Source organism: Lagopus muta, chromosome 4 (assembly GCF_023343835.1).
Source record: "Lagopus muta isolate bLagMut1 chromosome 4, bLagMut1 primary, whole genome shotgun sequence".
Taxonomy (NCBI): Eukaryota; Metazoa; Chordata; class Aves; order Galliformes; family Phasianidae; genus Lagopus; species Lagopus muta.
Window position 1 is genome coordinate 17,816,614 of NC_064436.1, and position 24,593 is coordinate 17,841,206.

Here is a 24,593-nt window from a genome sequence, read left to right on the forward strand (position 1 = left end):
TTTTAAATGTTCCATAAGCCACCATAGTAAATAAAATATTAATTTCAAATTATCAAAAACTGAAACGAACTGCCTCTCAGAAAGGAGTAATTTTTTATGCAAAGCTGAGTGCTGAAAATAGAATGTGTAGTTTTTGTTGTACAAGTGCAGCACCATGTTTTCATGCTTTATTTTGAAAGCTGAGCTTTGCATAGCTCAAAATTTGATTCATATTTGAGTGTCATTTTTCCACACAAAGTAGATAGCTACTGGCAGTACCTGAATTAATGGAGGCTTATGGATTTGTACCATGAGCAGTAAAACCTGCCTTCATCATAATGTTTGACACTGCATAGTGTAAGATCATAATGTTTAGAGTATGCCTTGATATTTGTACAGAGTATTTAGATTAAATATCTATGTTGTAGTATACATAGCTTTTACCAAAAAGAATCTTGAAAATATATTGAGCAGGTTAACTAATCTTTTTTTTATTATTATTATTTTTTTATTTTTTTATTAAGAGAGTTGCAACTACTTTCCCAATGAAGTGCTTAGGATGAGAAATAAATCTTATGGTTTTTCTGGGTCTAGAATGAATCTTTGGTGGGTTTTTTTGCCTTTCTGTCAGTGAAGGAACCTCGAACCTTTCAGGTGCAACTACTGATCAGAACTGCCTACCATGTGAAGACTTAAGTTTAAGGCTTACACAAATCTTCCATTCTGTGTGTCCTCTGTTTGTCACATGAGACCTCACCCTCGGACATGGCCTCAAGTCTCAGAGTCATCCCGATGTTCTCCAGGTCTTGTCTTGCTTTCAGAAGAAACATGCTTTTGTGTGAGTCTGAAAAGGACAGGTTCTCTATTCTTCTGTAAAAGAGTACCTCTATAAGGGAGTTTGAGTGTATACAACATTGCGGGTAAAAATGAAGCAGAGAAGTTACTTCAATGTTTCCATTAGGATATGAGCTGTGTGAAATAGTGCTGTCTTCAGAATCATTACTGACTATTCTATAGGTCTCCTGGACCAGAGACACTCAACACTGGAAGAATAATAGGGTGTCCTTAATGAATTTCCAAACATCCAAAGTGACTACTTAGTTTTAAGTTATGTGATTTCAGCTGATGTGATTTTTTTTTTTCAGATTTAACATTGAGATCAGTTCCCAACTGGATAGTGCACTACAATACTCCGTGTTATCAAAAGGCATATTTACTTGCATCAAGGAGAGCAGGATTTTTTTTAACTTCTTACCTTTGCTATTTTGCTGGAGGCAAGAAGAAAGAAAAAATCACAGAAGGAAAAGGTTATTTGCCAGTATCTTCTTTGCAGCACTCTTCTGTGGAGTAGACATCCGCAAGAACTCCATCATCTTGAGCTTTACCTTGAAGACCTCAGCAACAGGAGGATCGCAGGGGATGAGAGCAGGGACAACTGCAGCCGGTAACACAGACCCTGCTACCAAGCAGAGCTGTGACACTATGGCTGAGTGCAAAGAGGAGGGAGCTTTGTGCTCCAAGGCACTCCCTCAGCTGCGAGCTGAGGCACCAAATCTCAAAAGGGCTCAGGTAGTGCTGCCTCCCTGGGGACACACAGCTCTTTTTTGGCTCAGCTGCCATTTCCTAGACTTACCTCAAGGAATAGAAGACATAAGACACTTTATCCACCCCTGCAGGTTTGTCTGTTTTGTGTGCAGAGAGAGTGATGCCTGCCGTGGCAAATGGCACTTATGTATGCGTATATATATATGTATATGCATATACACACACACATTTATAGGCTGCACAAAATATCCACTGCTATTGATTTACTTGAATGAATACCATGAGATATTTAACTCCATGGCAGGGGAGCTCTACAAAATGAACCTGCAATCCTTGGGGGGAAAAAAAAAAAAAAAAAAGTCTTTCACTGTCTAATACAGCTCTGAAATGCAGTAAATACAAGTTGTGAGAGGTTAGAAGTTCAATGCAGTGCACAGAACGCAGACCCATTTAAAGTACCTCCTCTATTTGATCAGTGCTGTCCTGTGGAAAAATATACCTTCTCATTAGAGGACAAAGCTGCTCTGTAATTAAGATAATGATTTTTCTTTCTATAGTTGCTTTTTATCTTATTTTCTAGTTAGGTTTTTTCCTTTCAGCTATTAAGTTTTTGAAATTAAATGTGTTGGGAAATCTCTTAGAAAGTACTAATAAGAAAAACTGAGCTGCTGCCTGCCAAAAATGAGTCAGCTGAGGGGTGTTTTGCTCAACTTAGCCCAGTGGGAACTGATAATCATCTAGTGAAACCCATTTGAAAGGCTGTGGCCTCCATTCCTAATGAAGCAGCTGTGCCTGAGACTTTTCCTGAACCAGCACCTTATCAGACTCGAACCATAAAGGCATTGAGGTAAGCAATGCATCTATCACTGCATCACTTTTATCTCTGCATGGTGGGCACTGTGCACTGGAGGAAAAAACTGAGAATATAAGTACAGGTTTTATATGGCTCTTCTTCCCTCCTGCCCTGCTTACCCAAGAGGGAGCTGAGACCTATCTTGCATTTTCTGTGGATATTTATAATGGTTTCGAGCCCGTGTTGTATGACCACTGCAAGATGCTGAGTGCCCCTCAAAAACCTGGCTCTTGCTACCCTGTCAGTCACTCCTCTAAACCACAGTAACCTAATTAAGGGCTCTTTGGAGCTTCTCAGATTTGATGGCTTTTGATGTGAGGTGGGTGCTCACACCCCATTTGTTGTTGGAAGCAATTTGCTGGGGCTGGGGGAGCAGTATGCAGGTTAAGCAGCACTGCTGTATATAAATACAAGCGGAAAAAAATATGTCTTTGCAGTATTGTGTATTACTGCATGCTTTGTAACAATGATGGGATTTTCCCACCACCCTTTTCTGACACAGCTACGTGCAGGGCTGCTGGTCCTGGTGCCTACCCTGATATGTCATTTCATATCAAAGCAAAAGGCAGCAGGGTAAGAAATGTTTACCTTCCTTTTAAGAGCACCTGCAGTGAGAAAACATTGAGACATCTGCTCCTTGCAATCCATTTGCACCCCCTTGGATGTGCTAGCATTCCCCAAACCTGCTGTCATGCCACCCAAACCTTGCTGCAGTGTAGCAACATAAAAGATGGTGTTATATGTTATGAACATGCTAAGATACAGTCATCTGAAGGAAAATTTAATGAGGATTCAGTGATGGGAAGGGCTTGCCCTGGTAATTAGACATAGACTGGTTGTACCTTTGCTACCGCTGGTTATAGTGTGGCGGGGCACATCTATGCTCTGTTCTCACAAAATCCAAAAATGCTGAGGCTATTTAGTTGTTCTGAAAATGTTTCCTGCAGTTCTTAGTTTGGAAGAAAAGGTGTTGATGTTACAAACTGCATCTCTGTAGGAAAAGAAATGAAATTCATTACATATTGAAACCCCACAGCTAAGGAACCTGGTGCTGATTCTGCGTGTCTTTCCAATGCCTCTCCCAGGTACCTGTTTTTTAGCAGTGTCATTAAAGCCCTTGTCAGACAGTCATAATACACTTCAGAAAGAAGGCAGAGAGCCTGTAGGATCATCATCTCTGCTGCTCTTGTCTACCTCCCCATGCTATCACCAGTTCCACTCCAGGCAACGAGGTTGATCAGCTCGATGACTCCATCCCCCTCAGCTAAGACTGGAGCCATTCCAGCAAGGCATGAAGAGTTGAGATCTCCTTGTCAAAGAGTTAGGCATTAAATGAGCTAACAAAGGGTAAACATAGTGTTTACACTGGTCTTTCACAGTGTGTATTTTAAGGGTGAACACTCTATTACAAGAGCTGGAAATGGTGCTGATGCAGTGGATCAGTGTGTCCAAGGAACATGGTGGTTTCTCTGTGCATTCTCTGGACGTAAGCCTTCAAGCCAACTACGTAGAATTGAATCTGTCCTTTGCAACTGGAACCTCCTTACCTCAGCATCAAAATGTGAGCGTATAAACAAGGCTGAAGCATCCTAGCAGCCACTGAAACATGATTACTTATCCAGAAAAGTACCTGCCTAGCCCCAGCACTGTGCACAGGAGTGAGAGACAGTAATAGTGCCAAATGTGAAATGGGTTTGTGGACGATGAGAAAAAAACAACAGAGAAACCTGGAAATGTAGTGCACCTCCAACATTAGTTTAAAATTAAATGCAAGCTTTGTCTTTTTTAACCTAAACACCTCATCTGCTTCTGAGTCTTTAAGTGGGATTTATTCTCTGTGTTATTTATTTGTAACTTGCTTTCTTTGTTAGAACTCTGAGCTTAATTTTTAGCTCTGAGCAGTTTTAAGTGAGAACTGGTTAAACTCAAAGCTTGTATTAAAAGTTTAAAAAAATCCATAGTGTATCATATTAAATATTAACTCAATTTGTAGACATTCAGTCTTAAGGAGCTCATCCATCAGGAAAATAGGTAAATGTGACTTCTCTCACAGTTGTGATCAGAAACCAACAGTCCTGTTGGTGTTACTGCTCTAAAGAGATATGGTATAACAAGAGCATTAGGTGATGCAAGTGCCTTTCTGCCTGCAGAAGCTTTCTGTACAGGCTGTCCTTCCCTTCTGCCTGGATGGGCACTAAACCAAAATATGCTGTGCACCCCCTTATGCTACCTGCATTGCTGTGTTGGCTTCTGTTTCCAGCAAGGGGGAAATCTTGGCTGCCCTATTCTGCAGCTGGATTCACTTCCTCTGATCCCATTCATCTGCAACTGGGATTGTTCTCTAAAAGGACACAGGCAGCAATCACAGGTTCATCAGGCTGGTCTCACAGCATGGACATGGCATTGTGCTCATCAAACTGCTCGGGCCGAGGAAAGCAGGTAGGTGCCAGGGGCAGAGAGTTTGCTCTGATGCCTGTTAGCAGTGCTCAGTAGTCTTTCTGGGTGGCTTAAAAGCCATTACTTGAGCAGGCAGCATTGGTGAGCTTTGCCTTTTTGCCTCCACCTGCTTCCTGTGCCAGAAAGGGAGATGGGTGGTGAGTGCAGGCTGTGCTCCAAGCACAGTGCAGCTGCAGGTGGTCTTCTCCAACAGGGAGATCCTGTGATGAGTGTTTAATTCCTGTTTCTGGAAGAGCTGGCTGGAAAGCAATAATTCTGTTTCGATGAGGAAAAAAAAAAAATAAGCCTATGCTTTGGTATCTGATTTGACAGGCTTTGCAGTGCAGGCAGGCTCCTCTACCTGATTTTCACAAACCCTACAGCAGCTTCCTGAACACAGATGTACTCACTGGGACAGGAGTCTCTTATCTCTGTGTTCAGTGTGAGTTCTCTTCTCCACCAGATCATTCCTGTTACAGTGGAGATCTGTCCTGTTTACTTTCAATTGGGCACATGGGGTAGAAGCTCAGTTTGCCCCCACTGTGGCAAATGTATTTTTTATCTCTGAGAAATTTTGCCAGGGTTTCCAATTTGTGCTGATGTCCAACCAAAAAGAGAGGTTAGAGAAGAATAAAAGGAAAATATTTTATTAACACAGTTTATAACTGAAATCAGAATAGGAACTAGCCTGAACAAAAAGCTCTTTGAAATCTGTTCAGGCCTAACATAGCAGAAGCTGTGCAAGGCTCTCAAGCACTGTTATCTCACAAAACCAATCGCAGGCATATTTAAATAGTTCTGGACTCAGAAAAAGTCGGACTTGCTTTTTAACCAGCTCTCAGAGGTTAAATACATCTTTCTCATAAAGATCTTTATTTACAGAACTCAGGCAAATTCATTGTCATTCTACGCTGGCTAGAAAATGTATTAAAAGGAAGTTTTAGCCAGATGCTTTTTGATTAGCAAAAGCCTAATTGGAACTGTTTTATATAATTGATTGTAACTGCACGAATGTTAAAGGAACGTGATTGTGCGTTAAGAGCCCCTGCTCCTGGTTTCTGCCAAGCATGGGAAGCATGAATCTGAGGTTAGCTGGTTAAATAAGCTATTTATCCCCACCTGCAGCCGGTGTCCATGAGATGCACTGCAGCATGTGTCCTTGGTCTCTGAGAGGTATCTCCTAGAGCTTGTTTCTAGCCATCTGCAGGGTCTGACTCCAAGCATGCAAAGAAATAGTGATTGGAGGCAATAGGCTGGGACTGCCTGGAGCTGGTAATCCAGGGCTGTGACCATGGGCAGCCAGGGCAGGGCTGTGCTGCAGTGAGAGCCTTTTGGTGCTGTCACTGATTTAGGGGCTGAGCAATAGAGCCGGCCATTTGTTTGCTCAGAAAGTCACAGCTAATGAACTCTCACAGCTTCAGCCTTTTCCACCTATCATGTAACCTACCAACCTGCTCTTCTACCTTCTCTTTTCCCCTTCTCTTAGGAAAACAAATATCCCCAGTGCAAAAGGCGATGGGGAGAAACCAGGCCAAGCTCACCCTGCTTGCACCCCTCACCTGAGGGGTTCTCTTGCCACACCTGCTTCATGGTCCTGCTTCTGCCTCCTCTGAAAGCAGAGTGATGCTCACTATTAATGAAAACACTTCTAAGATTAGATACATTCAGAAAATTAACGTGGTAAGCTCCTGAAATTTGTCTGAAATTATGACAACTTCCTGATAGAAATTCTCCTGCGAGAGAAAAGAGACAAATATTTTGAAAGGCTCACAAGTTAATGTGGTGATAAATGCTGGGATCCTACTTTTCAGGCTGTTCTGCTTTCCCTGCCTTGGGGCTTCACTAAGCTCCACTCCCAACAGAGGCAGCAGCTGCTGGTGGCAGGGGAGAGCTCCCGTGGCATTATTTATGGCAGCTCTCTGAGCAAGGACAATGACGGACGGTGTGTCATCCTGCACAGCTGTGAGTTTGCAGCACAGAGACAAAACTTAGCAGTGCAATCCTCATTTTTGGTCTGACACAGAGCTAGAGAAAGGTAAGCTGGCTGGGTAAAAGCAAGAGCCTGTTAATGCCCTCCTTTGCCCTCAGCAAACTACCTTTTATTTCCTTGAATTGGAAAATTAGGGTTGGGAACATCACCCCTCCCTCTTTTGGGAGAGGAAGACAGACAACTTCTTGAGAAAAGCAGGGCTGGTCCTGATTCTCCCTCTACACTTATGAGACTTTGTGTATGGCTCTTTCATGCCTCTGCTCCACCACTCTGCTTCTGACTGCTATGGACTCTGGAGACAGACCCTCTGAAGGGACCTGCTTGCCACCAAACCTGCCCTGCACTCGATATAAGTAGCATACAGCAGTGCCACAGCAGCCAGTGCATCAGAGGCTCTCAGATGAGCTTCTGTGTGGGAAGAAAGGAGCTGGCTTCTCTGTGCTATCAAAGAAGCTGCAGAATTGACCTTGTGCCCTTGATCTTGAAGAAGATATGCATAGATATCTGAAAAACCTCGCTGGCTTACAGAAATTGAATCTCAGTGCCAAGTCACTTGGTTTTGACCTGTGCTATAAAATTGTTAAATTCCCTACAAAGCTATCAGCTCACTTCAGAGGACTGTTGATAGAATACACCTGGGAATGCAGCACACTTCATTTCTGCAGTTATTTGTTTTAGCCACAGCTCATCTGGCACCAAACATAGGAAAGCACTGGGTACAGCTTTGTAGTGCTGTGCAGATAAGGCTGGCAGTGCATTCCGTCAGCAGCCATGAGCTATGGCAGGCTGCACAACCAAACCCAGCCTAGCAACATGCACAGGAGGATGCATCCATAGGAGGATGCTGTGGGGGCTGTTTGCTGAGAGGGAAGGCAGGATTCCTCCTGCAAGTCTGAATGGCAGACAGTGCACACCTACAAGGGGAACTGGTCATTTTGTGAAGGAATGGGCAGCAGCTACAGTAATGCCACGTACCCATGCCCATCATCTAGTCTGAATGACTGTGAAAGATTTTTGCTTCTCTTGAAATTGCAGAGTTGGTTGGTCAAGATATTAAACATCTGTAGGCTATATGTTATGTGACTGTCATTGTCATGTTGTATGCTTCCTATATGTCATATTGCCCTGAGCTGAGTGGAATATAGTCAGCAGGGCAGATAGTAATAAACTGGTGTGGGTAAGAATCCCGAAGACTGAGAAAGAATGAGAGGCTCTAAGACTGCAAAACTAAATGCTGAAATTATGTTACTTTTAAGAACAGGATTTAAGAAAGTTACTCAGTTTAGCTACAAGGACTTTGATAATTGTGAAAAATATATGTCAAAAAGAAGGCAAGATTACTCATTTAAATCACTAAATCTTGACACAGTGTCAAGTGCTCTAAAAGCATGGAGGCATCTTATTTATATATTATATATATATATATAAAATATTATATTATATATATATTAGCCTGTGCTATTGCTCTGTTAGTAATCAGATTTTTTTTTTAATATTCAGTTTAAAAATTAAGGTTGAGTTTTCTGTCCTTGAAATTTTTCCTGCTTACATGACTTGCAACTTTTGTGCGTTTGCTGTTGAAGTTAATTGTTGGCCACTGAAATAACGGATGTATGGAGCATTTGAGTGAAGTTTTCTTGCAGGAAGCCAAATCTTAAGTTCTTCATAGATTCATTTATTATTTTATGCAAACATACAACTTTAATCTTCAGTCTACGTAAGCAATGCGTACTTCTTTGTAAGGGTGTGTGCTTGATTTCATCCTAAGTGAACTTAGTTATTTGGACAGGTTTGGGGGCAGTCAGTGTGAATTTTTCATTCTATACTCTTCCTTGGAGCTGATGTTTTTCAGATTTGTTGAAGCTTTGCTGATCTGTGAAATGCTTCTGACTGAAAGCCCTGACCTGGGAAGGGTTTCTGCGTGTCTTGTGTGACGGATGCACTTTGAATATTAGTACTTTTCCGTATCTTATTCTATGGAAAAGTCTCAGATCTGGATGGATTAGTCACAAAGAAAAGCAGTTATTTCCTGGTGCTTTGGTCTGGGCTGAAGTTTCTGACAGGCAACAGCTTTGCAAGTGGCTTTGCTGTGAGTATAATTTGCCCATGAACTCTTTCTGCACTGAACAGCCTGTATGAATAATGTTGGCCTACATTTGAAGGGAAAAATAGGTTCAAATTGAAATGTAAAGCTTCAGATCTTGCTCATTCCTTCTCCCTGCTCCCTCCAGAAGCAAAGGTCATGGTAGGCCATGAGTTTGTCTCCAGAAAAGGATCTTCTGTGAAAGACTTGCTTGAGAGAAGAGATCAGATTCATGAGTGCTATTCTTGGAGCACTAATATAACATATGGGATTCCTTAAACTACTTCACTTTCTTTGTTCAAAGGATCATTTGGCATCGGTTCTCCTTGGTATAACATTAACTGATCTTACAGTTTGATCAGTGTGTAAAAATGCACGTTTCAAACCCAAACGAGTGGGAATGGATATGGGAAGCTCTCACTGCTATAGCTAAGGAGCTGGGAGTTAGGAGCCTTTTGAGATATTCTGAAATGTCAAGATTCAGACATAAAATATATTGCTGTGATTTGATTTTCAGACTCTTTATTTATCTGTCTAGTTTGTTGGTTGTCTCAACATCTCTGTTCACCTTGGAGATAGCTTTAAACTCTTGATCTGTGTTCTTTTATAATCCAAATGATTATATTTAAATCAAGCTGTGTATATCGCTCATTTAAACACTCTCTAAAAGAAAATTTCAAGTTTCTGGTTTTTGTTTTCAAGGGCTTAAAAAAAGTGAACAAATAGCTACAGAAACTGAAAATAATCAGTTATTCATTAGTTTAGTTATGTAAAGACCAAATGAATGTCCAATATTCAAGTGCTATCTACGTATCTTACCTTAAAAACAGGCTGTTCGAGAGTCAGTTAACAGGACTTGGTGTGACTGATACGTATTCTGCTTCTAAAAATGTGAACAGAGGTAGTTTGTATAAGACTGAGGCTTTGCACTGCCTGAAGCATGACTCCAAGCAATGATGATCATTTCCAGATTCTCTCGCTGAAAAGAAAGATCTTTGCCTGCACCCAGTAACCCAAATATCACAGTGTACTTAAGGATGATGCTGACATTTTCAAAGACCACCTAAGGTGTTCACTTTCCAACTGCAGGTATGCCCCAGGTCTTTGCGGGATTTACTGCCTTTTCCTTTTGAGCTCTCCTGAGTCTTTTAGGCTTGCTTTCTTTTTGCTTGTTATCAAGTCTCTGAAGCCCAACTTCAATATTGACAAAGATCATGTTGTCATAGCTGTAATGAGTGCTTGTCTTTTAAAGGTAGCATAACCATATAGAAAACATAAAAAATGAAGTTCACTAGTCATTACCTCTCTTCAGATTAATCATGTTAGTCATTTGATTTCATATTTAGTTGCTTTTCAGCTGAAGATGAGGCTTGCGTATTCGATCAGCAGCAGGTTAAATTCAGCAAGCTCCTCTTTTCTTTATCTTTCTTCATAGTATCACAGGATAGCTCAGGTTGGAAAAGGCCTTAAAGATCATCAAGTCCAATCACAATCTAAGCATACTACCTAACGCTGCCCTCTGCTAAATCATGTCCCTGAGCACCACATCCAAATGGTTTTTAAACACATCTAGGGATGGTGGTTCAACCATCTCCTTGGGGAGCCTATTCCAGTCTCTGTTCTTGTAGGACAATAAAAAAGTGGTCCAAACAGAAGTATTAGTCCTTATTTGATCCAATTTGTCCACCAAAAAAAAAAAAAAAAAAAAAAAAAAGTCTATAAAAGATAAACATTTTAATATTTTCTTTTCATTATTTCTAAATAAAGAACTGGTGACTGAAAGGGCAATTTCCAAGCTTTATATTTTTGGCTAATCCAGCTAACCTGTACTGATTTGTACACAGAAGAATGTCATTTGCATGGCAGCCTACCCTGAAGAGCAGTGTTCCTCAGAGTTCTTCCTGTTGGTCTCAGCTGTCTGCAAGTTGTTGGTGAAACTTTTACCAACTTCAGATGTTAAGGTCTCCTAATTTGGTGTGAAACTGTCAGTTATGCCACTTCTGGGAAAAAAAAAAAGCAGAAAAAAAAACTACTGGTCTGCTTATATCCAGTTAGAGACCTGTGAGTCAAGTCTTCAGATTGTATATATGTAATTGTATGGTCCCCTTATAGTCAAAATGTCACTTACAGCAGCCTTCCATTTTGTAGAAGCAGTATGATAGGGAACAGATTAAAGAAAGTGTAATTTTAGGATGTACCATGATCTCTGTGCTCTGGTAATTGCACAGGGTGGCAGCTGACCTTTGTGTTTTAGGAATGACTTTGTAAGAGGGACTGCTTGCAAGTTGGCATTTCCTGATGTAAATGGAGGAAAGGAGGCAGAGAACTGTCACAACGAGCCTGCTGATGCCTGCTTTGCTTCTCTGCAGAAGCCATGAACTGCCCTATCCAACCCTACGCTCAATTGGGTGCACTTACTGTTGGTCTGTGGTAGTGAAAGCAAGAAGGAAATTAAGCCCCAGGCATTCACGTGGCTTATGAAGTATATCATCTCCATAAAGCTTAGTATCTGTCATTTTTCAAGTAATTTAGCAAATGATCTAGAACAGGATTGGGATACAGGTAATGTGCAGGAAGCAGTATACCTTGAAAGTACATTTCTTTGTTTTAATAAGGTTGGCAGCATACCGTGACTTGCTGTAATGAATTAATTTGGTGTTTACCGTAATAGCTTTAAGCTTAATTGAACTCATATTTGTGTGTCTGTCTGTAGGTGTTTGCTTGTCATTTAGGATTTATAAATAGGTGCTAAAACTTCTATTGCTGCTTTATCCCAAGCAGGAAACGTACAAAAGGTCTACATGGTAAAAGCTCATCTCAGATTTTTTTCATAATTAAGTTAATAATAATTAAAGTTTCTGAATTGTTAGTATTCAACAATGCCACGTGACCTGAGTAAAACTGTTGTAGTGAACTCCTTAAGTTCCAGCACAACTGCCTAATAAATATAATTCAAATCTCTTTTCTTGTTACTGCAGGTACTGTTTCACTTCAGCATTCAGTATTTGGGAGACTGTTCAGGTTTAACTGATTTAAGTAGCAACAAGTTCACTAATTTGAACCAAGTAATACTAATTTATGGGATCCAAGTCATGAGTGCTGTGTATTCTGAAGTAATGGTTTATTGCTGAGCAAAACCAGAAGGTCATCTGCTTTCTCTCTTCAAATTATTTGACATGTAAATCCTCAGTGCTGAAGAGCAGGTCTGTTTTGCCACAGCTTCTTCTGTTGTACCTGGAAGGGGAGATGTTTTTCCTGGCTTCTGTGGGGGTTGAAAGTGGCTAGCTGCTCTCTCCTGTGGGGTGCAGTTCAGTGGGTTTTGATCTGCTTGGAGTCCATGCCAGAAATAAGTTTCATAGCTGGGCCCAAGGGCACTCTTTTGCTGGGCTTAATCGTGTGAATGGCAGTTGAGGGAGCACAGCTTCATCTGAGCTGGCAGCCCAAGCTGCATTTGGCCAGTGTGAAAAACTTCCACTTGTGCAGCCTATGATTGGCAGCTCAACAACACACTGGCTTAAAAATAAAATGAAAGCACAGCAAAACGGGAAACAGACTCTTCAAAACTAGCATTTCCGAAGGGATGTGGACAAGCTTGAGAAGTGGGCCTCTGTGAACCTTATGAGGTTTAACAAGACCAAGTGTTGCGCTTGTGTCATGGCAATCCTGGATTTGTACAGACTGGGAGAAGAACTGAGTGCAGGCTTGTGGAGAAGGACTTGGGGGTCCTGGTGGACAAAAGCCAGGATGAGCCAGGAGCGTGAGCTTGCAGTCAGGATGGCCAACTGTATACTAGCCTGCATCAAAAGAAGGGTGACCAGCAGGGTGGGGGGGAGGGATTCTTTTCTCTGCCCTCATGAGGCCCCATTTGGAGTACTCCACCCAGTTCTGGGGCTCCTAGCACAGGAAAAACATGGTTCTGTTAGAGTAATGGGTCCAGAGGGGGGGCATAAAGATGATTAGAGAACTGGAGCATTTCTCTGATGATGAAGGGTTGAGGGAGCTGGACATGTTTAGCTTGGAGAAGAGAAGGCTCTGGGAAGACCTCATTATGGCTTCCAGTACTTAAAAGGAACTTATGATCAGGAGGGAATTTTTACATGGCCTAATAGTGACAGGACAAGAGGGGATGGCTTTAAAGAGAAAGAGGAGAGTTTTAGACTGGATGCTAGGAAGAAATTTTCATTGTTATGATGTTGAGATCCTGGCACAGGCTGTCCAGAGAGGTGGATGCTTCTGATCTCTGGAAGTGCTCAAGACCAGGTTGGATTGGGCACTGGGCAGCCTGATCTGCTGGTTGGCAACCCTGCCCATGGCAGGGGTATTGGAACTAGATTATCTTTAAGATCCCTTCCAATTCAAGCAATTCTATGATTCTGTGATTCTTATCTACTGAAGACCTATAATCAACACAATAGCAATGACCTCTGCCTCAAGGTGTTTTGTTCCTCTTGCATTCTCTATCTTGCATGCTTTCCTCAGCCTGCCTGGGGGTGGGCACAGATACTACTCCCCTGCTTTCTTCCTCAGACATCTACTTCTTCACTATGCCTTTTCACACCTGCTCCATCTCTGGACTGTGTTTTGTGGTGATTTGGTACCCTCTGAAAGGTGTAGAAATGGCTAATTGGGTAGTGCAGCTGAGGCCAGGCAAACAGGTATTTTGGGATGAACCCACCAGCTCCCTAAATGCTTAGGAGCTGGATTTGGGATTTTTTGCTCTTTTTTTTTTTTTTTCTTTTTCCTTTTTTTTTTTTTTTTTCCTTTTTTTTTTTTCCCCCCTTTCTTGACTGCTCTTTATCTCTTTATTCTGTGTATTTGGACAAGAAAAAATCCCACAGGACTGTTTACCTACTGCAAGTGAATACAGATAAATCCTTTACTCTCCTCAGCAGCTTTATAGCTGTAATATGATGCAAACAGGATTTGTTGGGCAGCAGAGGAATGACAATGCTTGTTGGCACCTGGTATAGAATCTGAGTCAGGGCTTTGAGCATCAAAGCAGTGCCCCAAGGATGAGGCCAAAATAATGAAAATTCATCTTAGCTCAGCAAGACAAGAGGGGAACTTAATTCTGCAAAGACTTAGCCCCGGATCTTCCTATGAAAGGCTTTTGTGCAGTGCTTTTGCCCAAGGAGTGTAACTCCCTGCTAACTGGTAGAGAAGTCACTGGAGCTTTTTTAGCCATCATGCTCAATGTGCAAGCACCGAGCACTGCCAAAAGCAAGCCTTGTGAGTTACCTGGGAACATCCCAGGATCATGTGAATAGACACCTCACTGAAGCTATCCCTATGATTAACATGCCCTTGTGCGGGCAGATGATACTCAGTAACCCTCACCATCTCAGACTCGCTGCTCGTAAATGGCCTGTTGTGTCTTTTGCTTCTTACTTTTAGTTCTGAATAAAACAGCAAAATCAAAACCCAGTGTTGTTGGAGGCCCAAGAGCAGAAGGCAGTAATTGAGGTGAGGTCCCACAAGAGCAGGGTGGAAGGGGAAAATCACTTCCCTCAACCTGCTGTTAATTGAAGGTCCAATTACTCAAAGTGCATGCAGATTCCTTTTTTTCTCCCTTTAGTGCAGTTTAATAAATTCACTTAATTGCCTTGAAAGATGTTAGTGTAACAATTTGCCTGCTAGAGGAAAATATATTGTCTTATACTCTATAAGAAAGGTCATGTTCTTTCAGACAACTGTGATTATTTCAATATGTAGACTTCTTGTATAAGCTCAAGACCGTGGTATTTTGGAACAGCAGGAAATCGTTTTCCCTGCTCACTACTTTCCACCACTACTGGCTTGCATTTAGTAACGGCGCTCCGTGCTGTATGCTCAAAGGTGCCAGAAGGAAAAGTTCAGATGTAAGAAGTTTGGACTTGCAGAGAGAGGTGCTTGCTGGACATTATCATAGCTTTTAGCGTATCATTATCATTCATTGCATTTAGTTAATGCGCTATTATTTTAGTCCCTTATTAAATTTGAAAATCAAATATCAGACTGATTGTAGCGTCTGCTGCCCAACAGGTATCTGATTAGCTTGCGTTGGGCACCCAGCAGGAGCTGCAGCAACAGCACAGATCGTTGTGGCAAGACTGCCATCTTGTGGGAAGGTCCTGCAGCGTGTACGGGAACGGTGCCTACCTGCTGCATGCCTGCAAGAAACTTCCCTTCCTCACGTTATTTTTCGTGGCGTTTTGTTAAAAGTAACATTTTCATTTCTGAAAAGGCGCTACAAAAATAGTGATTTCCTTAACTAGGAACAGTGGGTAGCGTTAAATCTTCCTAGTGCTGTTGTCTTGGTTCCACAAAATGTCTGAAATCAGACACGAAGTATTTCCTAAATCTGACGGAATCAGGAGCTCCTTTCTCCTCCACGTGAATAGAATATAGTTGAATATTCATGCTCTCATAATTTCTCTTGATATGTAGCTTATATTTCAAGATCTGCTTTCAGCTGCAGCTTTAACAGTCTTTATTATAAAATTTCCATTTCTTGAGGTCCTTCCTATAATTGGTTAATTACTGTCCCTGGCTTGTTTCTTTTTTGTTGTTGTTTTTCTTTAAATAATTGAACTTGCATGTTACATCCATAAAGAAAATTGCTGATCGTTACCAGGAGTACAATTGGGAATAAATCTCTGTTAAGGAACAAGCTGAAGTTCGGTGTTTTATGCAAATGCCTATTGTTGAAAAGATGTCTTGTGTAATCAGGAATTAAACTGACAAGTGAAGAATCATTTAATTAATGAGAATAGAGCAATCATTTAGATGGTTCGTTCTATCACTGAATAAAAGAGACAAAATAGCCCTGCTTAGGGATTAGAGCTGCTGCTGAAATAGAAAAAAAAAAAGCCCCAAAATGTTGTTTGGTTACTGCCTTCTGTAATTAGTATAGCAGCTTCTAAATATAAAAAAATATATGCCAAATGTTTGAGATTGTACATTACATTACATTAATGTACATTAATCTTTTGTTACCTTTTAAGAATTTACACATGATTTTTGTTGATCGGAAATGCTACCTGCTGCCCCTGTGAATGTAAATACTTGGGCCCAAGTATTCCCCAAAGTCCTATTGCAGATGCAAGAGGAGTGAGTCCTGGAATTACAGTGAATTATGTCTGCAAGCAGTGTATTCCATAATGCAGATCAGCATACGAATCATGTTCACAGCCACAGAGGAATACTTTTGGTAGCAAGGGACCTCTGGAGGTCTGTAGCCCAGCCCTCTGCTCGAAGCAGGCCCGGTTAGGTCAGGTTGCTCAGGCAACCTTTGAATAGCACCAGCCATGGAATCCCACAGTTCTTCTCTTCCAGTGTTTGACCTCCCTCTTTGTAAAGCATTCTTCTTTTTATCTTGTCGGAACTGCTCATGCCCAAGCTTGTCCTTTAAAGCAGAACAAAGAGTTTTCGGTCCTTGACCAATCCTGGCCTCCTTCGGAAGCTTCAAGGATGTGCAATTTCCGACAGCAGCATCCCAGACTGCTGGTGGTTTTGCGTGCACTTGAATTTTTTTGCATGCTGTGTCCAATGATTGCACGAGAGATTGTTTGCCTTCCAATGCTGAAATGAAAAACAAATTTATTATGTGAAGGAAAACATTCCTTTTGTTTTATTCTTTTTAAATGTAATCACTGAGTTTATTATTTTGGGTAATCAGAAGCACCCAGCTGCCACTCGAGGCACTTCTGGATGTTTGTTTAAATTTAAAAAAAAACTCAGGAATTTATTGAGATTAATAAATTAACCAAACATGAAAATCTTCTAAACAAAATTTAATTTCTCAAACTGCTCATCCCACTGGAAGCCTAGCAAAAAACCTAGACCTTGCAAGCTGCCCAGCAAATCCTCAGCAGCAGGATGGCTGTGTAGGTGCAAGGACAAGTGAGTTCCACGACAAAGAAGCTTCCCCTGGAGATTTCTTGCTAGCAAATTGCATGTTCCTGGCGGGCAGGATTAGTTTAAGTCATAGCTGTTTGCAGCTGAAGTGGTTCTGTTCTGCTCTCTCCAAAGCAGCAGGTAGGTAACCAGGTAACGATCAGCTTGCAATCAGGTAACATGTATCCTGTGGTACATCAAAAACTCTGTTTACCTTTTTCTCTCTTTTTTCTTTTTAAATTTGAAATGTCTATTCTCCAACTATTAAAATCCAAAATATAATTTTCAAGTATCTCACACACTACAGGAGTCAGTTGCTATAGTCTGCAGCAAAAGCCAGCTAAGAAAATAAAGTATATTAAATCAAACATTTTCATTCAGGGTTTAAAGAGATTTGTGCGTACTTTTGTTCATTTAGAGTATATCGTGGGTATCTGCAGCTCAATCCTATACACAGTCCTATATTCAAGCTGTCATTTGTGCTAGACCCAGTACCTGGGTTCTCCAGCTGCTCAGCCTTCCCAGGGACATGGAAGGATGTGAGCACTCAGGTTATGTCCTCGTGCCTTTGCACTTTGATGCCATCTCCGCTGCCCCAGTGTAATCCCTGACTTTTTGCTTTCTCCTCAAGGATTCTGGAGCTGCAACAGAATGGTGACATGGACATACTGAAGCATAAGTGGTGGCCAAAGAATGGTCAATGTGATTTTTACTCATCTGTGGATACCAAACAGAAAGGAGGTGCCCTGGACATAAAAAGCTTTGCAGGTGTTTTCTGCATTCTCGCCGCTGGGATTGTCCTATCTTGTTTCATTGCAATGTTGGAAACGTGGTGGAATAAAAGGAAAGGCTCCCGGGTTCCATCAAAAGAGGTATTAGATCCTCCATTTCTCCTGGGAAATTTTCATGCACCGTAAACATTGTTGTCATGAATTGATAGCTTTTAGGGAAAAAGAGTCAGAGAAACTTCCTTAGCTTCCTAATTTTAAGGTAAATGCCATTCCTCAAAATCTCTTCAACTGCTCTTTCTAGAGGAGCTTTAAATAAAATAATGTATAATGATTATATATAAACATGTAACTATTTTGAGTAAAACGCAATCATTACTTGTAGAATAATGTATTATTAACATCATTATTTAGTACTTTATTGCCATCAGTGAGAGTTAATCCTCACTAGCAAGTTCAAAGGTTTCTTGTTTTTTTTCTTGTAAAATATATCCTCCAAGCCCAATGGCTGAGTCTCTTAAGATAGATTCTCAAAGTTTAGCCCTTTAATCAGATGTTAGCTTCTTAAATAAGCTTATCTTGATTTTTCAGATCTGTTAAACTCTTGGAACTTCCACGAACTTCAGCTGTGATTATTTAATCTGAAGTCCAGGGAAGCAAGAGTAATTTAGATTTTTCAGATTCAGGCCAGCCTTATTTCTGAAATCTATTACAGACTTTTTTAAGACAGTTCTAGACAGAGTGAGGGAAATATGTCATCTTATACCAGAGATGAGTTTGGTTCTGTACCTTCCCAAGTTAACCCACTTGTCCCTTTGCCAGCCATCTGAGCCTTATACACTGTTTAAAAAAAAAATTCCTTAAGTCTTTTAGCTCTACAAACCACGAGAAAAAACATCAGGAATATTAAAAGTTATTAAAATACACTTGGCAGATGTGCCCAAAGATGAACCTAAATATGAGCTATATAATATGGCACTATCAGTTATGCCTGTTCTGTGTAGCTTAGACTTATGTTGTGGGGTATTGCTGTTAATTTGTGTTCAGTGGTCTCACCTTCTCTGCAATTTCTCCATTGTGTTTATTCCTGCTAATCTAATGCTGTGTAATCAGGTAGGATTAATTACATTACCTAATTAGACAGCATTGACACTGATGTTAGAATACTTATTATCTTTTCTTGCCTGTTTTAATTCCCAAGCTTTTTTTGTTAATGATCTGGACCAGACCATTATTAAAAGCGAAAAAAAATCTCTAGTCTTTAATTGGCTTTCTCAGGACTGGGAACTGTCTAGTTTCAACTGATGAAATTTAAAAAAAAAAAAAAAAAAAAAAAAAAAAAATTTACAAGCTTGCTGTTTACCCAGACCCTTAGAACATCATACTTCATATTTACTTGGTACAAAACATAAAAATTAATATCAAGGGGGAAAAAAGAAACCAAACAGCCCAGCTACTTTATATAACTATAAAACTTCCCATTTCAACTTTCAAACACATAAATTTTAATGTGTATTTTCCATAAATTGTATAATTTGGCCTCCTTTATCTTTTTTCATGTATTCATCAGCTTAGCATTTAAAATTGTATCTCAAAGCTCCGTTGAAAAGCTTGGCTCAAAACTGAGTTTAACATGGACAAATGTGCTGAATATCCCCACTGTCCTGGATGTGGGGATCATTCAGCAAAGAAATACATCTTAACTAACTTTCTTAAAATTCATTTTAGCTTCCATGAAATCCATTGGCTCTTCCAGGCCACTAGTCCCGAATCGGGGGTCAGATTGGGCCAATTTGTGGTCAGCAAGCCAACCCTTTTTCCTGGTGGCTGCCATCTGGTGCTCCAGAATGCAAGCATTTATACTGAAAAAAATTGTCTTATGGTTACGAAGATTACATTTCAGTCACGTACCAGAAGTAACCCATTCAATGATGTCTGCCTGAGTCTGCAGACAGCCTTAAACAGTAGCTCTGAGAGAAGTATGAACTGCCCCAGTAATCTCAATGGGATGTTGACTCTGAAGCCTGATGATAATTTAAATGTGAAAACTGCTGCATATTTCACTACTGATCACACAAGAGAGAAGAGGAAAGATCATATTATGGAGATGTGCACAATCTTACTGTGAGTGGGTCTCATTTTGGTGTATCAATTGGGTGGAGATTGGGTTGTGGGCTAAAGCATGGGAGAATATCACCGCTTTATTATATTTTTACTGGTCTGACTCTAGCCCCAAATGCATCTCAGAGAAGAATGAAGAATATTCTGGATAACTTATAGAGGCTCAGAAATACTGAAATTCAGATTGGCATTTGAAATTACAAGGTGTTCATATGTTTTTCAAAACTACAAAAAAAAAAAAAAAAAAAAAAAAAAGAATTAGGACTGTCCTTTAGAGATATAGTCATGACTTGCACGTGCTAAAGGAGCCTCTGTATATATTTTTAGATGCCAATGTGGCCCCAGTTCTTCTGCATCCACATGCAGCTCCAAATATTTTAAAGGAGAGCGTTTGGTGAATGCGTTTGGTTTTGGTGTCACCTGTGTGGTTGTTATGTGCATCCATGTCTGTGTCCACATGTGAATAAACTACAGACAGAAAGCTAAGTCCAAGAAATGAGCACTGCTTTTATTCCCCTCCCATGATGAGCTCACCTACAAAGCCCCTGTGGTCAGCTTGGTTTCCTCTGGCAGAATCCTGATGCCCTTTTCCCTGCCCTTTATCCTGCAGTTTGTCTCACTTGTCCCCTGTCTCAGAAGGGAGCTGCTCCCTCAGTCTCACTTGAGTTGGGCTTTTTATTCAGTGTGGTGCTGGTGCGAATATTTGGTGATCCTTTTTGTTAAGAAGATAAACTCCTGCAGTTTGTTCTAGGTGGAATTTTCAGAGTGCTTGACTTCATTCCTAGACAAAGGAGGGACCTAAAGCCCATTCTGTATACTAGGAGTTTTGCCATTGATTCAATGAGCTCTGGATCAAGCCAGTCATTGAATTGCAGTAATCGAGTCTGGAAGCCATCAGAGCACATCTATCGGCCGCCTTATTGCCCTCTGTGAGGTCCTAGAGTGTGAGATATTTCTAGTGGCCTGGAAGAGCCAGTAGATTTCACAGAGATTAAGGTAAATGTTAAGGTTAGTTGGAACTGATTTTTGTTCTGAATGAGCTGTGCTGACTAGACTTGAGAGAATACATTCCTTTATACATGTATACATAATGCTGCTTTGCATTAAGATTTGCAGTTCAGTAGAAATAAATATGTACAATATAGGTGATTTATTGGGTCACACTGGACATTTTTCTTTTTTAAATTCCCATGCATTTAAAATCTCAATTATAACAAAGAAGCCTCTCTAATGGAGTTCACTGGGTTTAAGAAGGAAAAAGGACAGAGGTAAGAGGAGCGATGCTTTGTTATAATAAATCCTCCAGGCTGCCTTCTCACTCAGCAGCATAATTCCAACTGAATCTATGGAATTGCTTCTTTGTAGGTAAGGAGAGAATTAATCCCTCTTTTGGCATCACAATTTAAAATCGTCTGATGTACTCCTTCCTGTGTGATGTTAATGAGATGCCAGTGTTTGGATTTGGGCTTGGAAGCTCAGTTTTTCTGTATTATAAAAGCAAAAATCAACCTGAGATTTTGGCACATCCTTAAGCCCTGAGAGAATGAACACCGATGAAGAAGCAATCTGGCCCCTCAGAGACCCCCATTTTGTCATTCAAATTTAGTCATCATTGCTGCATTTAAGGACTGGCATCATCCCAGACATTTGAGATGATGCTCTGTCTTCATTGTATGAAGAAAACCTATCAGTAGTCCTTGGAATTGTGTCATATAGACACAGGGTTTGAAGGCAGATGTGGAAAAGGGTCTGCATGAGTTTGTTTTAGTTCATCCAGCTTCAGGAGGTGGGGATGTTTGCTAGTGATGCTTAGAGCTACCCACAGCTAAGAGGAAGCTTTAGTAAGTGTGTATTTTGTTTACCAAGCAGTTCTGATTGCACTGTAAAGCTTCAATCCTGCAAAAAAACATGGCGGTGGTGGTGAGTGGTACATCTTGTTCTTCTCCTTCCCCAGGATGACAAGGAAATTGATCTGGAACACCTCCACAGGCGCGTGAACAGTCTCTGCACAGATGATGACAGTCCCCATAAACAGTTTTCCACATCGTCGATTGACTTGACCCCTCTGGACATTGACACTTTGCCCACCCGTCAAGCACTGGAGCAAATCAGTGACTTCAGAAACACTCACATCACCACAACAACCTTCATACCAGAACAGATCCAGACGCTGAGCCGCACGCTGTCTGCCAAAGCTGCTTCTGGCTTCTCCTTCGGCAGCGTACCCGAGCACCGAACTGGCCCTTTTAGGCACAGGGCACCAAACGGAGGGTTTTTCAGAAGCCCCATCAAAACAATGTCATCTATCCCTTACCAACCAACTCCAACTCTGGGGCTGAACCTCGGCAGTGACCCAGACCGAGGCACCTCCATATGAGCATCAGACCGAATTTCTTCACTGTTTCTTTTCTAGGACTCCCTTCGCAAGGAGCGGCTGTAATGTTGTGGGACTAACATGGATGTAACCTTTTTCTTTTCTTTTGTTTTTGTTTTTAAAATTTGATTTTTTATTTTTCTTTATTTAAGAAAAGAATCAGGATTATTAGTAACAACTCTTCCTCTTCTCAGCTTTCTCAGTCTGGTCTCCTCTTTCCTTTCTCTCTTTATTCTCTTTACTACTCGAGTCACTTATTCTTTCATTTATCACCGCGTTAGGTTTTGGTTACTTCAGGCTTTTCATATACTTAAATATAGGAAATGTGTAGTGATTAATGCATAAGAAAACCCTGAGGATTACTTTACAGAAGGGCATTGGCTCCTCTTCCCCAACTGCCTTTTTTTACTATACTTGCAATAACTTAAATCCTTTACATCTATTCTGCTGCGTGTGGTCAGTGCTCCACTGCTGTGTGTCCTTTTAACTGTGGACCAAAGGCAAACCCTGCAGTTTAAAAGACAGAAAGGGAAAAAAAAAAAAAAAAAAAAAGAAAAAAAAAAAGGCAAAATGGAGAAAAAAGGGGAAAAAAAAAAGCAAAATAAATGAAGTTGAAAGACCATTCAGGCCCCATTATATGAGAATGCAATTTTGTAGGATTACAAGAAGCCATTACTATGCCAGTAAAGACTACAGTTAAATCTACTTTTGCACTGCAACAGTGCATGTGACCTTTATGTGATTGTACAGTGTTAAAAGTTTTTCTTATGTACAGTAAACTGTATCATATGGCAGAAGCCTCTGTTGTGTTAAATAAATTAGTATCTCATACATATATATATACATATATACACACAAGTATGTATATATATATACATGTATATATAGCTATAAAATGGCAGCCGTTGCTACTGCAATTCATTTAATAAAGCTTTAGTAAAATGTGTTGTATACAGGAAAGATGTACAGTGCAGGGGTCTTTTCATTTAGAAAAGACGGGTCGCTTTTAATGTTATTCTGACTTGCATTGTTTGCCAACAGAGCATATTTTATACTTTTTTATTAGAACATCCAGGACAATTTGAAGTTTGTACCTAGATGTAACTCATTCAATTAGGTTTTGCATTGGCTGTTGAGCATTCTATATGGCTAACCTTGATAATTTTACTTTTAATTAATTAGACAGATGGAACACTCTCTTAGGTATACCATGCTCATGAGCAACTAATATAGCTCTAGAGAAGTTTAAACATAGATCAAAGGTTAATAAATTATTTTCCAAATCGGTACAGCTGATCAATACGATAATGGTGTTTGTGGAGCAAAAGCCCTTGAGAAATACTGATGTGGCCTTAATTATTATCACATATTGCTCGAAGGGGAAAACAGTATATGAACCGGCGCTCATTTTAACCCTTTATACGTTAAGTTAGATTTAGAGGAGCTACATACTTTATATATTAGTGCCAACTGTGTAGAACAAGAGAAAGAACAGCAGTGAGAGCAGAACCAGTGCCCGTTTTGGCACCAGCTTTTTAAAGTAACGCTGTTACCTGTTAGAAATGTAGGAAGAGCTTTCAATTTGTAATCCTTAAAGCTAAAGTTGAGGCTTAAGTAGAAAGCAAGCAGTTTATCCCGTGAGGTTTTTTGGTTTGGTTATGTTTTTAATGCAACCATACACTTATTTTAATCTAACTCATTCTTTGGCTAGGATTAATAGGAATCAACCTCTGTGATTTGCTTTAGGATAAATTAAAAGGTATATTCTTCAGACCTATTCTATTTTGATGCTAATTCTGTTCTGGGGGAGCATCTTGTACTGTCACTGTTTTTTGTACTAAATCTTCAAATATTGTCTACTGTGTAAGGCAGAACAAATTCTTATCGTGCAAAAGGCCATTTTGTTTTCGGGATAGCAAGTGTCTAAAAGCATGCACAACTTGCTTCTCCCTTGTAACATTCATGAACTCATCCACACTTCTGAGGAAAAAAAAAAAAGATAAAAAAAATTAATTTCTTTCCAACAAGCTATGTAGGGACATACCAGATGTTGCAGTGATTTTAGCTATTAAAAAAGAAATCTGTTAACCATGTACGATATTTAAAATAGGCCTATTTTGATGTGTTGCCTATTATACAGATACACAAAACACTTTTTGGAGGCCTCAGTTAAAAGTGGCAGAGCTTTCTGTGTATAATTTGTCTAAATAATTTGTCTAATAAAATTGTTTTCTAAACTTGCGTTTCCTCCTGCTTAAACGATGGGCACTGTGAGATTTTCCTTTGGTGGCAGGTGTCCACTTCTCACTGTTTTTGCTACACCAGGGGAGAAGGTGTTTGAGTCTTATTTTGTAGTTTCAAAAGAAAAATAATTTATACATACATTGGAAGGAGACCTCAATTCAGCGCTACATTAAAAAATAATGATAATAATCTGAGTCCAGATAACATATAAATCTGAAGGAAATGACTGAAAATGACTTGAGGATAAAAGGTGCTTACAGGCTACTGCCAATAGGCATGTGTGTCAATGGGCACTAAATGCCCAGCAACAGGATGCTAGAGAGTATTACTATAGGTGGGGGTTCCTGTAGTCCCAGAAATGCTTG

General features: G+C 40.4%; 1 protein-coding gene across 2 annotated transcripts in view; it reads left to right on the top strand.

The window, feature by feature from the left end:
• GRID2 (glutamate ionotropic receptor delta type subunit 2) overlaps window positions 1-24,188 on the top strand; it is a 693,845-nt gene extending 669,657 nt beyond the window's left edge. The window contains exons 15-17 of one of the 2 annotated variants that reach the window (XR_007376242.1): window positions 17,393-19,613; window positions 20,352-20,606; window positions 21,565-21,671. Coding sequence is in view for 1 of the 2 variants with exons in the window: in XM_048941590.1 (XP_048797547.1) it covers window positions 17,393-17,633; window positions 21,565-21,987 (664 nt within the window). In the remaining variant the exon portion in view is untranslated. Of the gene's footprint in view, window positions 1-17,392; window positions 19,614-20,351; window positions 20,607-21,564 lie in introns of both variants that reach the window. The other variant, XM_048941590.1, reaches the window with a different exon arrangement.
• The last annotated feature ends 405 nt before the right edge of the window (window positions 24,189-24,593 follow it).